Source organism: Panthera pardus, unplaced genomic scaffold, assembly GCF_024362965.1.
Source record: "Panthera pardus isolate Hobbes unplaced genomic scaffold, ASM2436296v1 HiC_scaffold_20, whole genome shotgun sequence".
NCBI lineage: Eukaryota > Metazoa > Chordata > Mammalia > Carnivora > Felidae > Panthera > Panthera pardus.
The window spans coordinates 80565940-80581112 of NW_026526766.1; the positions used below are offsets into that span (position 1 = coordinate 80565940).

General features: G+C 52.0%; 1 protein-coding gene and 1 long non-coding RNA gene across 9 annotated transcripts in view; one reads left to right on the top strand and one right to left on the bottom strand.

Annotated features, from left to right (window-relative positions):
- TTLL11 (tubulin tyrosine ligase like 11) overlaps positions 1–15173 on the bottom strand; it is a 238451-nt gene that overhangs the window by 48456 nt on the left and 174822 nt on the right. For 6 of the 8 annotated variants that reach the window (XR_008424334.1, XM_053908254.1, XM_053908252.1 and 3 more), the window contains one exon: positions 13209–13292. The exons of the other annotated variants lie outside the window; for them this stretch is intronic. Coding sequence is in view for 5 of the 6 variants with exons in the window: in XM_053908254.1 (XP_053764229.1) it covers positions 13209–13292 (84 nt within the window). In the remaining variant the exon portion in view is untranslated. The remainder of the gene's footprint in view (positions 1–13208; positions 13293–15173) is intronic. 8 annotated transcript variants of the gene reach the window in all.
- Positions 11720–14842, top strand: LOC109269860 (uncharacterized). Its single transcript, XR_002081291.2, has 3 exons — positions 11720–11903; positions 14130–14232; positions 14488–14842. It is a non-coding gene; the product is annotated as an uncharacterized LOC109269860 (long non-coding RNA).

Below are 15173 nucleotides of genomic sequence, written 5' to 3' on the forward strand. Positions count from 1 at the left end.
ACCACTTTCTGACGGTTTGCTCTGCTCCCAGCTCACATTACTAGACACTAGACTGCCCTCCTGCTCTCTGAGCGGGAAATCTCACTGCAAGCCGCACCCGGCCTCTCGTCTCGCCCTAAATACATCCCCCGTATGAGTCTCATCTTCTCGGACCTCACTGGAAAACTGCCCCTCACCTGACACCCTGGTTCTCTACTAAGGATGACTAATGTCATAAAATAACGCACAAAGAAACGTCACAAAATCACTGCTGTTCCCCCCATAAAGAAAAAGTTAAACCGTGGAGTTAGCAGGGGCCCTGGCGGTCATTGTGCCTCATTTTTCTCTTGAATGATACAGGGAAGTCGAGGCAGACACTCGCTTGGGGTGAGGTGGCCAGCGAGAGGTGCTGGCAAAGGCAGACCCAGTTCTCCTGGCTTCCTGTCCAAAGCATTTAAAAAAGGAAGAAGGAAAGGGGACAACAACAACAACAACAACAACAACAAAAACCAAACCACCGCTAAACTGAAATGCCGGAGTGGCCAAAATTCTGATTCTGAATGAAAGGCTTCCGACCGTGGAGGCCACCCTGGCAGGCAGGGAGGAGAATTCTTCCTCCACACCCCCCTCCACCCCCCCCACCCCCCGCCTCCACCAAAGGGCTGCATTGTCCCGTCTTTAACCCCACCAGGTGGTTGGCCACCATCTTTCTGTGGATGAGTGGGCTAGTGCTCAACTTTTCACAGGAACCCGGAGAAGGATTTCCTGATTTTCATTGCGCCTGGCCCACACTGGCTGCCCCAGGCGTTCTCGACCGGGCCCTCCCTCCTCGTGAGCAGAGCACTGGCGTGGGGTGGGGGGCTACTCTGCCTACCTCACCTCCCCCTCTCCACGCTCTTCCCCTTCTTTGTAAACGTTCTTTCCGAAATTATCCACGCGAAAAAACTCGTCCTTCACATCTTAGACTTCGCATCGCCTTTTCCAAAAAGCTTTCCTCAGCCTTTGGAGCTGGAAGCAGCCATTCCTTTCCCTAAGACCTTCTGGACTCTCTGTACATCGTCATCATCCTCATGCTCATCCCAAGATGTAAGTATTGAGCGTTTCATCTCTACCCTGCCCAGAGCAGAGCCCACGGTCTGCATTCCTTTTGTCGCCATCATACCCAAATGGCTGTCGGTATGACTGTCTCTGACACCTGTCTCCTTCCCTAGACTGCGAGTCAAGGGAGGGCGGGCCCTGCTGTCACTCACGTATGAATCTCTCTTCTGACACCGTTCCGGACACACAGTAGGTGCTCAAAACATCGGATGGCGAATACAGACGGGCATTGTTTCACTGAGTTCTTACAACAGTCTAATTAGATGCAGTATTAACTCGAGTTTACATCTGAGGATACTGAGGCGTGGGGAGGTTAAGTCAGCTGCCTAAGTGATGGGGCTGGGCCCGGAACCCGGGGTCACGTGTTTAACACCGCCACCGCCACACCCCTCCACATCCGTTGCCAGAATGCATCCTTTCTCTTTGTCCCTCCCAGCTATGGGAAGAGCCTGTCTGTCTACAGGAGGAGCCAAGATTTCCTGGTGGCAACGGCAAGGCACCATCTATGTGACGATTGTAATCAGTGGTTGTATTAGCCTCTGTTTTACCACCTCCAAAATTAGCAGAAAAGGCCAACTCGAGCTTTCATTGTCTAGTTCTGCTAATGAAGGGATCCTTTTAATTACACACTCAGCGCCTGTCTGCAACACAAAGCGTTTTAGTGTTTAAACACAGTTCTGCACCAAAGTATAGGCCTGTGTGAACACAGACGATAAGTGGGGGAAACCATGTGTAGAAGTTATCCTTTGCTTAGACTGTAATTCTTTTTGGCTTTCAATTTTATCCAAATGCAGCTCCTTTTTTGTGGTACTCCTAGTTCTCCTTTGTATACTGTATATGTGCCCGGTGAACACCAGGTACCCAGGGATTCAGTGGGCATATCCCAGGCCGAATATCCTTCCCCCTTAAATTTTGGATGAAATCTGCTTGATTGGTGGATTTCACCTGTCCCTGATTTGCCCTCAAGGGCCCTCCCCACCCAGGACTGCCTTACGGCTGGCTGGTCAACCCGCAGTGAGGGTGTTGAACACAAAACTATCTTCATTCGTGTCCCAGGGGCTCAAGGCGTGTGTATCCCACTTTTTGAGGCAGTCTTTGTGTGTGTCGTGCTGTTTGGGGTTTTCACTAACGTGAGTGAGGCCTTATGGGGCTGATCCCACAACCTTTCTCAGGCAAGGATGCCCAGAGTTTGTATTCCTACGTGGTCAGGGGGTAAGAGGGATAGCTCCTACTGAGCCCCTCCTATGGGCCAGGAACCCTTCTGTACGTTAATTACCCTGGTTAAGCCACACGAGACCTTAAGATAGAGATATTAAGATGGAGATATTCTGGAAGCAGAATGCCTGGGTTGGAATCCTGGCCCTGTTGCTCACTAGCTTGGTGGCTTTGGAAGAGTCTCTTAACATGCTCGTGCCTTGGTGTCTTTTCTGTGTAACGGGGATAATAATTCTACCTACGTCACAGCATCATTGTGAAAATGAAATGAGCTAATACATATACGTAGAGCATTTAGAACCATACCTGGCATGCAGTAAGCACTCAATAAGTGTTAGCTGTTACCAAGCTAAGCTCAGGTTACATGAAGTCCTCAAGGTCACCTGCCTCTAAATGGTCGCATCTGGTAATCTGGCTCTGACTCTCAAGACCTTGTTCTTTCTAGGCCTCCATCGGCGTTCTCCAGTGCCCAGGGGGCTCTCTGCTGACCCTCTGTGAGGACACTGCAGTCTGAGCCCTGGTGCAGCAGGGCGTGGCCTAGAGAAGGTCACTCTGGGTGCTCGATGCGCTCCTGGTCTCGGTACTGAGCGAGCTTCCACTGCCTTTCTGCTCCCACTGCTTCAAATGCACGGCTCTTCCTGGGGTTACCATGACCCTCCTGATCGCCACCGACCTTCTCGGTCTTTCTCCAGTTCAGCTTCTTCATAGCATCTGATGACGCTTTGACCACGCTTTCTGGAACTCTCATTTCCTGGCTTCTGTGCCCATGCCCTGGTGGTTTTCTGTTCTCTGTCTTTTTTCCCTCCTGGTGGTAGAGTGTCCTTTAAGCCTCTGTCCTTGACCTGCTCCCTGCCCCCACCCCCTGACCCCGGGCTCCCTAGGCCCTCCCATTCACACCCACTGCCCCGATGCCTGTGCCCTGCTCCCTGCCACCCCCCCCAACATCCAGGCCCCAATCCCGCACACCTTGCCGAGGTCACTTCAGGTGCCAACCCACCCACAAGCCCCCTCGTCCCTCCCACCAGATACACTCTCCTGTGGATTTCCCACAGCACCTCATTTGCTCCTCTCCTGTGCAATCAATCATCTTCTAAACTTATATTACAGCCGTGGAAGTCTGTGGCCTCTCTCCCCCATAGACTGTGAGTTTGCTGAAAATAGAACCCATTTTTGTTCCCCTAATAGTACTCTACATCTCATAGGCAATGCAAAAGAAAAGGCACGCTCGTAGATGACTGTGTAAGAAAAGCATTCTTTAAAACAAATAACGTGAAGAATTTGGTGTAATTTTGCCGTAGGCAAGAAAACGGGGGGGGGGGGGTGACCTTTGTGTGTCATTTGCAGCTTCAGGTCCTAGAAAGCCATTTTTTTTGTTGTTTTGTTTTGCTTTAAGGGTAATAGTGCAACAATAAGAATTTATGGCAATAAGAATAACAGCCATCCTGGCTCCACTCACTTCCTACCCGTATGGCCTTGGGGAAGTTGTGTTAGGCTCGGTCTCTGTTTCTCTTCTGTAAAATGGTGATGGACTACAGCAACCCCCTCACAGAGGTGTGGAGGCATTCAGTAGGGTGACAGGAAACAAAAGGCTAGCGTCCTGGCTGCAGCACAGTGAGTGCGAACGAAATGTCAAACAAAAATCAGGGACTTCCGGTCAGCTGAAGCCCAGCCAGGAAGAATTAACTGCCTCCTCCAGTCCGTACGTAGCATTCCATCCCTCCAAGAACTTCGGTCCTCACAAAATGAGATTTTTTTTTTTTTTTTACACGACACGGCTAATAAATTAGGCATATGCATATTAGCAACCAGGTCCAGAGAGAAAGCCTAACTTTTTTCTCCACGCCATTTGAATTCCCCTAACATAGAGTTGTTGTCAAAATCCATTAAAGTATTAATTTCTCTTGTCACTGCACAATTCCCCAAGCAGACATCCAGACTGTGTGCAGTGGTGTTTCTCGCAGAAGTACTAAATGTTTAGTTATCATGGCACATTTTTTAGATGATGCCTCCCTGATAGCTCGAGAGAGACTGCATAGGTTCAAGTACAAGGTTAAGGCAGGGCGGCAGGACGGCAACAGTTGTGGGGATTACACATCAAGCGGGCCTGGGGCTGAGCTCTAGCACTGCCACTTACCAGCTGAGTGGCCTCGGGGAAGGTACTTAACCTCTCTGAGTATCGGTTTCTTCATTTGCAAAATGATGACAATAATACTAAACACACAGGGGGTTGGTGAGAAGCAAATGGAATACCAAATGTAAAGAACCCCGTAGAATGCCAGACAGATCGCTGGTCCTCAGTGTAAGACAGCTTAAAAATCCCACAGATGTGGAGACGTGCAGACCGGGGTCTAGAGGCTGCTGCGCCCACTTGCCAGCCACCCCCTGAGGGGCAGCCTTAAGGAGCAGTGTGCTTTTTGTGACACAACATCCCGGACACGGCACACGGACACTTCTTTCACAGTGGTTTCTCCGGGCGCCCGTTCAAATGAGTTAAATATCCTCAATTGACCAGCTCACCTGGCGGAAGTGAAAGGTTTCTGTGCCAAGAGGAATGGGGCGGGCGCCCCGCACCCCAAAAAAGAAAACAAGAGAAAGCCTATCTTTTAGTTTCCCTGCTAACAAGCACCTCCTGGAGCTGAAGTCAGAGCTGGCCTCTTCCTTGGTTGTCATGGCAACGTCACTGACCTACCCCTTCCTGCAAATCCCTATGAGATGGGGAGGGGGACACGTGGGAGGGGGGGGTCCAGGCGAGCGCAGCCAGGGGGACACGTGGGAGGGGGGGTCCAGGGTGCACAGCCAGGGGGACACGTGGGGGGGGGTCCAGGATGCACAGCCAGGGGGACACGTGGGGGGGGGGGTCCAGGGTGCACGGCCAGGGGGACACGTGGGGGGGGGTCCAGGGTGCACGGCCAGGGGGACGTGTGGGAGGGGGGTCCAGGGTGCATGGCCAGGGGGACATGTGGGAGGGGGGGTCCAGGGTGCACGGCCAGGGGGACACGTGGGGGGAGTCCAGGGTACATGGCCAGGGGGACACGTTGGGGGGGGGGGGTCCAGGTGAGCGTACATTGAACAGAAGCACTGCAGGTGGTACCCTCAGCTGGTTTTCTGAAACACGAAAACCCTGGCAGAAGTGTACCCGTTGCCCAGGGAATGGGGAAATTCAAGTTGTTACTGTAGTTCCTTTGGTGATCATGGATAGACGTGGAGCCCGGCAGAAGGCCCGTTCCAACCCGGTGAATGAACAGTTCTTGCTTCTTCAGCCATGACGCAGAGACGGGGAGACCCCCGGGCGCCTCTCCTGCCAGGCTCGGTGTCTGGGAAAAGGTGGCTGATGCCGGTACCTACGGCCACTAGCTGTGGTTCAACCCCTAACGTATGGAGTAATTTCCCATCTGGCATCTATTGCCACCAGAGCAACCGCTTGGGAAGAAACAAGCATATGCCCATTTTACAGGTGAGAAAATTGAGTGCTGTGACCACGAAGCAGTGAGCACCGACACTTTCACTTCGTCTTTGCTCGCTTGCTCTCTGCCCCCCGAGAAGCTTAATCTGTGATAGCGCTTGAATTTGCCAAACAGATTCAGTTCTTTCCCTTACTCTTAAGCTCTGGGGCGCTTTTAAAAGTCACCTTCCAAGTCCAGCACTTGCCAGTGAAATCCACCCAGGTGTCCCGCTTGCATCCAAGCTGAGCACGATTTGTTCCCCGGCCCCCCAACAAACCTGCTTCTTGCCATTTCCACCCGTGCTGTTTTTGGCAGCTCCTTCCGCTAAGTGAGCCAAGCTCAAAACCCCAAAGTCAGCTTTGGCTTCTCCATCTTCCTCACCTGGGTTCCTGGGGACCTGTACACAATCCCTTTTCTATTCAGAGGCTCTGATTCAAAGCTTCTGGGGAGTGGGAGCAGGGAGCACGGTGCTTAACCGCAGAGGCTGCGGGGTCAGGGCGTCTGGGATCTTGCTGACTCCATGCCTGTGGGCTAAGCGCCTTCTCTCATCTGATCCTCACCACAGCCGTGTGAGGCTATTATTATTCTTAATATGATTCCCATTCTCGGCATAAGGCATCTTCCTCTGAGACATGAGTGCAGTGACATAATTTGCCCAAGGTCATAAAGATCGGCTGGACACAAGAGCCTCATTCATAACCAACACGCAAAGCTCCTTCCCATGTAGCGGTAGTTTCTTAAGAGCAGGGCCCGTTGCCCACGTTTTGCATCACAGAGTCTGAGGGGTGAGGACCTGACCGAGGGTCTGAGCTCAGAGCCAGCCAGCCCAGGTTTACCTCCCACTCTGACACTTTCTCATTGTGTGACTTTGGGGAAACAACCAGAAAATACCTAGAGGTCTGTAGCTTGCTGAATAGTGGCCCTAACCCCTAGAATCTGGCAATGTGATTTCATCTGGAAAAGGTCTTTACAGGTGTAATCACATTAAGGCTCTCGAAAGGAGACTATCCCGGATTTCGAGTAGGCCCTCAATCTAGGGACAGGTGTCCTGAGAAGAGAAAGGCGGGACGAGATCTGACACAGACACACGCGGAGAAGAGGCCGTGTGGAGACGAGGCAGAGATTGGAGGACACGGCCACAGGCCAGCAAAGGCGGGGAGCCACCACAAGCTGGCAGGGGTGAGGGCGAGTCGCCCCGGGGGGGCCTCGGGAGGGTGGGAGCGCGGCCCGGCTGACGCTGTCCAGCCTCAGAACACGAGAGAACGCCTGTCTGTTGCTTGAGGCCGACAGGTGAGTTGTTTCGGCAGCCCTGGGATACCAACCCAAGGTCTTTGTTTCTGAACTGGGCAACCCCACCAGTAACCGCGAGATAATGTGACTGAGAGCAGCCGGAACGGTCGCGGGTACACAGCAGGCCTTCGGTAAATGTTAGTGGAACCGAATTAAGATATCCTGAGTCATTACCTTGGAAAACTTCTCCCCAGGACACACCTGGCTGGCTGAATTCTGTCTAGAGTATCAAGCTTGTAAAATGTTTTAACTTCAGAACCCAAGAGCCAGAAGGAAGAACCACGGGGAGGACCTCCTCGGAGCCCAGGTGTGGAGGATGAACGAGAAGCCAGCAGGGATGTCTGTGTCCTTGCAAGGCTGGTAACTAAGTGCTGGCCCTTCTCCAGCTCTGATGAGCCTGTCACGGTGGATTTCACAAAACATCTGTTTCGGGAACAAGCCTGTTGTTTCAGGCAAGCTCTAGAGATAATAGTATGTTTTTCCTATACGCAGCAGTGACATGTTCACTGAAGCTGAATATTTCTAAATGTGACCAATTTCTTAAGTGGCAGGAGCCCATCAAACTCTTCAAGAACTTGGACGGCATGTGGGCAGCCCGGGCCGTTTCCTTGGCGGCCACAGATCGGAAGCAACATTTGCTCTGGCTTGTAGGGGAGCACTTGGGGAGCAGGCAGGGGGAGTGGGTAGGGAGTTCTCAGAAATGCGTCCCTCTAAAGGTTATCTTAATTCTGCAAGGGAGTCAGGTCCCTCGGCCTCATGCATATGGATGCAGCAGTAGTTGAATGATAAGGTGCAATTTTTCTTCCTCACGTTAATTGACTTGGGTTGGCTACCGAGTGTTTGACGAGGAGACGCTATGCCGGCGCACAGACCGATGATCCCCGGGACCCGAACGCAGCTTTGCTGGATTTGACTCACTTCCGGCCCAAGATAAGAACGCACGGGTGCGGCATCCCATGTGAAACGAGCAGACCGTGCCTTGGCACGAGATAGACGGAGCAGCAGAAGGCAGACCAGCAGTCAGGGAGGCGCAGGGACACTTTCCCTGTTGCCCCACAGGCAAAGGGGAAATGAGGATTCACGAGATCTCCAAGTAGCTTGTCCTCTCCTCCTTTGTCCTCGGGGTAGGAATCTGATCCGAGGAGAGGGGCTCCCGCCTCTTGAGTGGGCAGGTGAAGGCCAGAACGCACCTGCCCTCACAGGCCACCTCTTCCTGTCCTGGCTGCTGTGCGCCTTGGGAGTCAGGCCTGAACGATGTGGGGGTACCCAGGCAGCGCCAGCCCACAGCGGGGGTCTGGAGCAAGCCATGCCCCATTCCCATTAGTCTGCTTTAGCCTTGGCCTCCAGAACCTACTCCAGGTCTCTGCATTCCGGGCTCTGCATGGCCCCAGTGTCCTCCCTCTTCTCACCATCTTGAGGCTGGAGTCCCAGCGTGCCATGGGGTCAAGCCCCTCCTGGCTGACCGCTAAGCCCCCAAGGCCAGGTCTGTACAGCACAGAAGGCGGTGACTCTTGTCCAGCTTCCCCTGAACACCCTATGCCCCACAGACTGCTTCCAGAGAGAGAGAGAGAGAGAGAAAGAGAGAGAGAGAGAGACGGGGCAACACAACCAATGCAGTTAGAAAGGAAAGAGCTTCAAGTCACAGGGACGGGGCGTGGTCCTCCTCCCGTATGTAGACTCGGACCGAGCTCTGGCGACAGGGAGTGGTTTGTCCAAGGTTTCCTGGCGCTTGGGCTTTACAGGTCAGGAAGAGTCCAGGTTTCCCATTTCCCAGTGCAGTTTGCTGTGACAATATCCTTGCCACTTCTTTCGGCTAATATCAATCAGCTCTGTGCAGACAGGGCCGCTGTCTGTCTCGTTTCTGACTCTCTGGCAGCAGCAGCAGCTTGGGACCGGGCCAAGCAGGAGCTCCATAACTGTTATTCAGACTTGGCTGAAGAGATCTCCTTTGTAAAACAAATCAGATGCAGACCCGTTCCCGAAGCCAACACAAAGGTGTCATTTCAGGATTCTACAGACACCTCAACTACCAGAAGGGAGGGCTGTATCTGCCTATAAAACGGTGCGGAAGTAGAGAAGAATGCGAAATTTCCTTGTCGCGTCACTGGGTTGATTTGTTCCCTGCGTAACTATGATCTTGTGTCCGTACAGGATCAGCCGCTGTTTATCAGGGACTGTGGCATCCAGGCCCTGCCCTGGGGACCCTGAACACAGGTCCTATTTAGTCTTGCCCTCATCTCTGCCAGGTAGAAATTATTGGGCCCACTTTACAAGTGGCTTGCCCAAAGCCACACAGCCCACAACCGCTAGGGCATGGATTCTAGTTAGGTCTGTGCTGTTTTACCAAAGTCAGGGAGTTCTGACGTAAGAAAGAGCAATGCTATGCAATGATGTGTAATGATAATTTACTTGGTGCCAGGCAAGTGATGGGTGTGAACCCATCTAATTCTCACAGCAACCCCACGAAGGGTCATCTCCACCTTGCAGGTGAGGAAAAATGGGCCCAGAGATGCCAAGTCACTTTGCCAGGGGATCCCAGCCAGTCTGGAACCCAGGGAAGAGTGAGAGGTGGGGAGACCTCAGAATAAGAGGCAGGAATACAAGAGGGCCTCTGGGGCTGGGCTGGACTTGATAGTCATGTGACTTCGAGTAAATTACTTAAAACGAATTGTAAAACATTTTCACAAAGCAGACATAACATAAACTTTACCGTTTTAGTCATTTTTTAAGGGTACCGTTCAGGGCTATTAAGTACATTCATACTGTTGTGCAACACTCACCACCATCCACGTCCAGAACTTTTCCACGTTCCCAGATGGAAACTCTGTGTCTGTTAAACATGAACTCCCCATTCCCCGCATCCCCAGCCCCGGCAACCATCATTCTACTTCCTGTCTCTATGAATTTGACCACTTTAGGAACCTCCTGTGAGTAAGTGGAACCATATAGTATTTGTCCTTTTGTGTCCGGTTTATTTCATGTAGCACAATGTCCTCAAAGTTCATCCATGCTGTGGCAGGTGTCAGAACCTCCTTCCTTTTAAAGGCTGAATAATATTCCTTTGTGTGCATATACATCTTGTCTTCCGTCCCTGCATGGTCACTTGGGCTGCTGCCACCTGCTGGCTGTTGTGAGCAGTGCAGGTATGAACATGGGTGCCCTTGGACAAAACGCTTTTGAGCTCATCAATTTCTGCTCCCAAAACTGAGCCGCCAGCTTTGCTCGCGACTCAGAGAAGATATTTAACACCCACACAGTGCCTGGGTCAGAAACCAGACAGAAGAGAGTAACTCCCAAACCCCACAAGTAGCCCAGTCTTGTTCCTCTGTCACCTCGGTCCACCCACTTCTCTCCATCTCCACTGCTGCTCCCCAGAATCTAAACTGCCATCACCTGTCACTTCAATGGTGGGTCACCTGAATTTCAATAGCCCCATCACGAGTCTGCCTGCTTCCAGCTTCCCCTTCCAACACATCTTCCATATCATAGCCGTGGCCCTGAACCCGTCCCTGGCTCTCCCACTCACTTCTTTCCAGTGCTTGTGGAAACGTCCCCTTCCCCGACAGACCTCCCCTGGCCACTCTGCTTACAGCTGTGACGCCCACTCCTCGCCAGCCTCTGAGTGCCCGCCTTGCTCCGTTCTTCACCACAGCCGTGCTGCCATTCATCAGAGCATAGATTTTACTCGTTTACTTAGCTGATGTCTGTCTCCTGCCCTCTTACCACCCCCAACCCCAATAAAGAATGTGAGTTTCACAAAGGCAGACATTTGTGGTGGTTCTGTTCACCACTGGCTCCTCAGTCCCGGCACACAGTAGGCCCTCACTGAATATTGGCCAAGTGCGTGAATGCATGAATGACTGACTCCCCTCTACCTGCAAGGTCACTGGCCCAGTCAAGTCCTTTCACGTGCCGGCTCTGTCCCCTCCAGCCCCTGTCCTTCCACATCCCCATGTGAACTCCAGCCAGCCCACAAAGCTCTCCAAGTCCTTCCGCTGTATACTCACCCTGGGGCCTTTGCACGTGCTGTGGCCTCTGCCTGGAATGTCATTGCCCCCACCTTGCCCTGCCCTTCTGCGGGTGTGGGTGACCCCTTCACTGTGCTTCACAACGCTACTTTTCTCTCTTTTCTGAAGACTTTTCCACACTGTCCTATGACTGCCCATGTGCTTATCTCTAGCTGTTTCTAAACTGCCAGTTCCACGGGGGCTGGATCATCTTGTTCGCTCTCAGATTCTCGGGGTGCTGAGCATGCTGTCGAGGCACAGAAAATGTCAAGGGAGAAAGGGAGCCAAGCTCTTGAGTCTCCGCTGCCTCCCCTGCGGAGCGATGGCAAAGCTGATCCTGCAGGGCACCAAGGAGTGGACACAGCGTGCGGTCTGTGTGACATCTGCCACCGTGCCCGGCATTGGGCAGGCATTTCACACCCGACGCTGACGTAACGGAGGCTTCGCATGCACTGGCGGAGGACCTGCTGTTTTCACTGTTCTAGAAGCCACCAGCTGATGTCCTGCCATCATTTGTCACCTCTGGGGGCCACACCGATTAAGTGTCAGCCCCAGAGAGAATTCCTGTCCTTCCCTGTCCTAGCCATCCCATTTTGGCAGCTTGCCCGCTGAGTAGAGAAAACCTCCGAGTCCGCTCTCTTCTCAGAACCAACTGTGTTTATTATCAGCATGTCACGGAATTGAGAATGTCCAGGGATTCCAGGGACCAGCGGTGCTGATCTCTCATTTTACACCTAGGACACAGGTTTAGAGAGGTCTTCTGACTTGCTCACGGCTATGCAGCTAGTTCGGGACCTCATTTTCTCTTTCCTTTTGGCAGAAGTTTAATTCTGTTTGGTTGAAACTGTGGGGACCCTGAGGAATTTGGTAGGTTAGTCCAAAACTCTCACTTGGGCTGACCCAGTGAGACCAGTATTTTCACTGTGCCATGAGTGAAGAGAGGGGACACGTTTAACTTCTGTGACCTGCCAACTAACAGCATCGAGTCAGTTCTGGGTGTTGGGAAACTCTTGTCCCAGGGACCTTGTCTACTCTCCAAACAGAAGAAATAGAAGGGACTATTGACCCTCTCACTCTATCCCCCTAGACAACTGGCCGCCACCAGTGAAGGGATGGTGATGTCCCGCCCTGACCGCCACCACTCTCCTTGGACAGCTCCTCCATGGAGAACACCTCTGCCTGCCCGAAACTGTGCTTCCCTTTCTAGGGGCACAGGATCTTTGCTCAGACTGCTTTTGGGGGGGAAGAAGCGGGAGCAGGGTGGGGGGGTCTGGCACTCGGGCATTGGCAGAAGGATCAGGGAGGCAAGGGAGGGGTGGCCTGGTTGGAAGTGAACCCAGAACTCCCTCTCACTTAGAGGGAGTCATCAGCCGCCTCCAACAGGCTAATTCACAACCCCTGGTCCCAGAGGAAATCATTATGCCTAATTATTATTATTAGGCATAATGACTAATTAGTAAAAATAGCTACCATTTACCGAGTGCCAACTTATGCCTGGTACTTAATGCATATTATTTCTCTTTTCCTATTTTACACTTCTTTATTTTCTATTTTCCTAATTATCAAGTCAATATAGGTTCATGGAAAAAAATATTTAAAGATACCAAAAAAGCAGAAAAAGGGGGTAAAATTCACCCTTTGTTTCACCATCCACCTTCAGCCACTGCTAACGTACTGGAGTTTTCTTTCCAGGATTTCATCTGTCTTTCCGTTTCTCTTTTTCGTTGTGTGTGTGCACACAGTATGTGAGATTTACCACAGCTGTGATCACATTTCCCCCCCGCCCCCAAATCACTTCTAACTCCCACAGTGATCCTGTGAGTTGGGCACCATTATCTCCATTTCACAGATCAGGAACCCGAGGCTCAGAGAACATAAGTAATTTGTCCAAAGTCGCACAGCGGACAAAGGGTTGGACGGGAATTCCTATCAAGCCTTTCTGCTGCTGAAACCTGTCTCCCCACCCCCCACCAACTCTGCCGTGTTGCTTCCCACACACTAAGGGAGAATCGGGGTCAGTTCTAACTACATCTCTGCTTCTGCGACCCCGTTCGCCTGCCCGTGCCCGCCGGACCACACTCTAGTAGGAGTTTTCGAGGCACAGAAACCGAGAGGCGTAGCCACAGGTGTAGGAGATGTAGACGAGTTTAGCTACGTCGACTCCACTGGCCAGTACCTGACTACGGGAAGCTGTGATGAAGGCATTCTGTCAGAAACCGGAGGGAATCTGTGTTTTCTGTCCGTATAGATATCTGGAAAGCTGAAATCAGAAAGCATAATGAACTACTGTTTGCAAGCTGGTGGGCACAAGACAAACGCAAGTAACTTCTACAGGGCAGCTGAGAGATGCTCAGGATGCCTCCGGCAGGGCCTGCAAAGGGCCTGGACACCACAAACACCCCGGAGGGGAGGGGGCCGTGAGAACCCGGGTTCCACATTTCCTCAAATGGTTGGAACAAAGCCCGAGGGCACAGGCGTCTCTAAGTTGGCACCGAGCGTGATAAGCGGGCAAGATAAACGTGTGGCCCTTCCTACGTGTCGAGCACGGGGCAGAGGGGATGTGAGACGAGTAAGACAGTGCCCCTGCCTGCACGGGCTGCCAACTGGCGCAGGGAGACACCTAGAGAAAGAGAGTTCCATTACGATGCGGTAAGTGCCGAGACATAGCTACAGAAACCCTTTTTGTTCAAAAAGCCGCCAGGAAGGGGATTCGTGACTGAGAAGACGCTGTGTGACGAAGGGCAGGAACGACCTGATTAAAGCCTGTTCCCAAAATGCTACGTTCAGACCGACATACAACAATAAAGGCAGAGAACGAAAGACTATATCTTATCTTTATCTTATCTGTCTCAAATTTAGGAACGGTAAGTTGCCACACTTGGTCCCTTGATATTTTCCAGGATCTTCCTCCCTCGCAGTGTGAACAAGATGTCTAGAGTATGTTTTGCTTTGCTGCAGACAACGTTCACCTTGAGCCTTATTTCTGCACGCATGGGCGCGCGCGTGTGTGTGTGCACACGTGTGTGTGTGTGTGTGTGTGTGTGTGTGTGTGTGTTCCACCATCTGAAGGTTCGGTCATCTCTAACCTAATAACCAGGAGCTGTTGACTCTACCTTCTGGATCCTGCCAGAGCCACAGGATGCTGTGAATGTTCACGGCTTGGAACGTTCCCACCTTCCGTTAGGGGCTCAGATCCAGAGGTATTTCCTAACATCCACCCCTGCTAGTGCTGGGGGCCTCAGCCCTGCTTCCTGACTCCTGGAGGAGCCGCCACCCCATCGGCCCACCTCCCCCTGGGACCCGCTCTCCTCTTGACAAATGGGGGAGGTCAGTTCTGAAGCCCCAGGCGCTGCCCCCTCAGCTCCCTAGCTCACTCACCCTCCTCTGTTCTGCCTTTCCTTCTCCCCCTTCCTTGCTCACTGCCCAGACCCTCTTGTTCTAATTATTCCCGACAGGAGTGACTCACGCTTCTCAGATGTAGGAACAGAAATGTTGTGGCTGCACTGAAAGGTATGCGGAAGGAAATCAGCAGACGCCTGAACTTCGGCCAGGGGGACGAGCAAGGATGACCGCACAGGCCCCAGTGCAGCAGGAGCGGGGAGCCCCTCCTCTGCCCTTCTGGAAGAGGCCGAGGCATCCAGCTTGGGTTCAAATCCCAACTCTGCCTCCTGGACGCTGGGGGACATTGGGCAAGTCACTTGGCTTGTCTGATCCTTTCTTTTCTCATCCTTTAAATGAGGATAATATCTCTCTTGCAAGTTGTTGTAAAGATTGTGATATTTTATATAAACATAAGTATACATATATATATATATGAGATTATATATACATATTTTTTATAAGTCATTTCAAAGCGTTCACTTTACACACACGCGTGCACACACACACATACATGCACACACACCCCCCCTAGGTTTAAACAGTGGCTGGCACAGGGCACTCCCCCACCTCTCTGGGCTGGCCGTGTCTACACTTCATAAATCTGTCACACAGAACAAATGCACCGGTATAATAGAGAGTATCAGATAAATGTAAAGTATTTAAAGAAAATACTGAGGTGTATTTTTTCTTCTGTGCTTTGAACGGAGTAATATTTATCCTGTCATTTTACAGCTAGGGGCTTGCTGGTTTTCCCAGCACA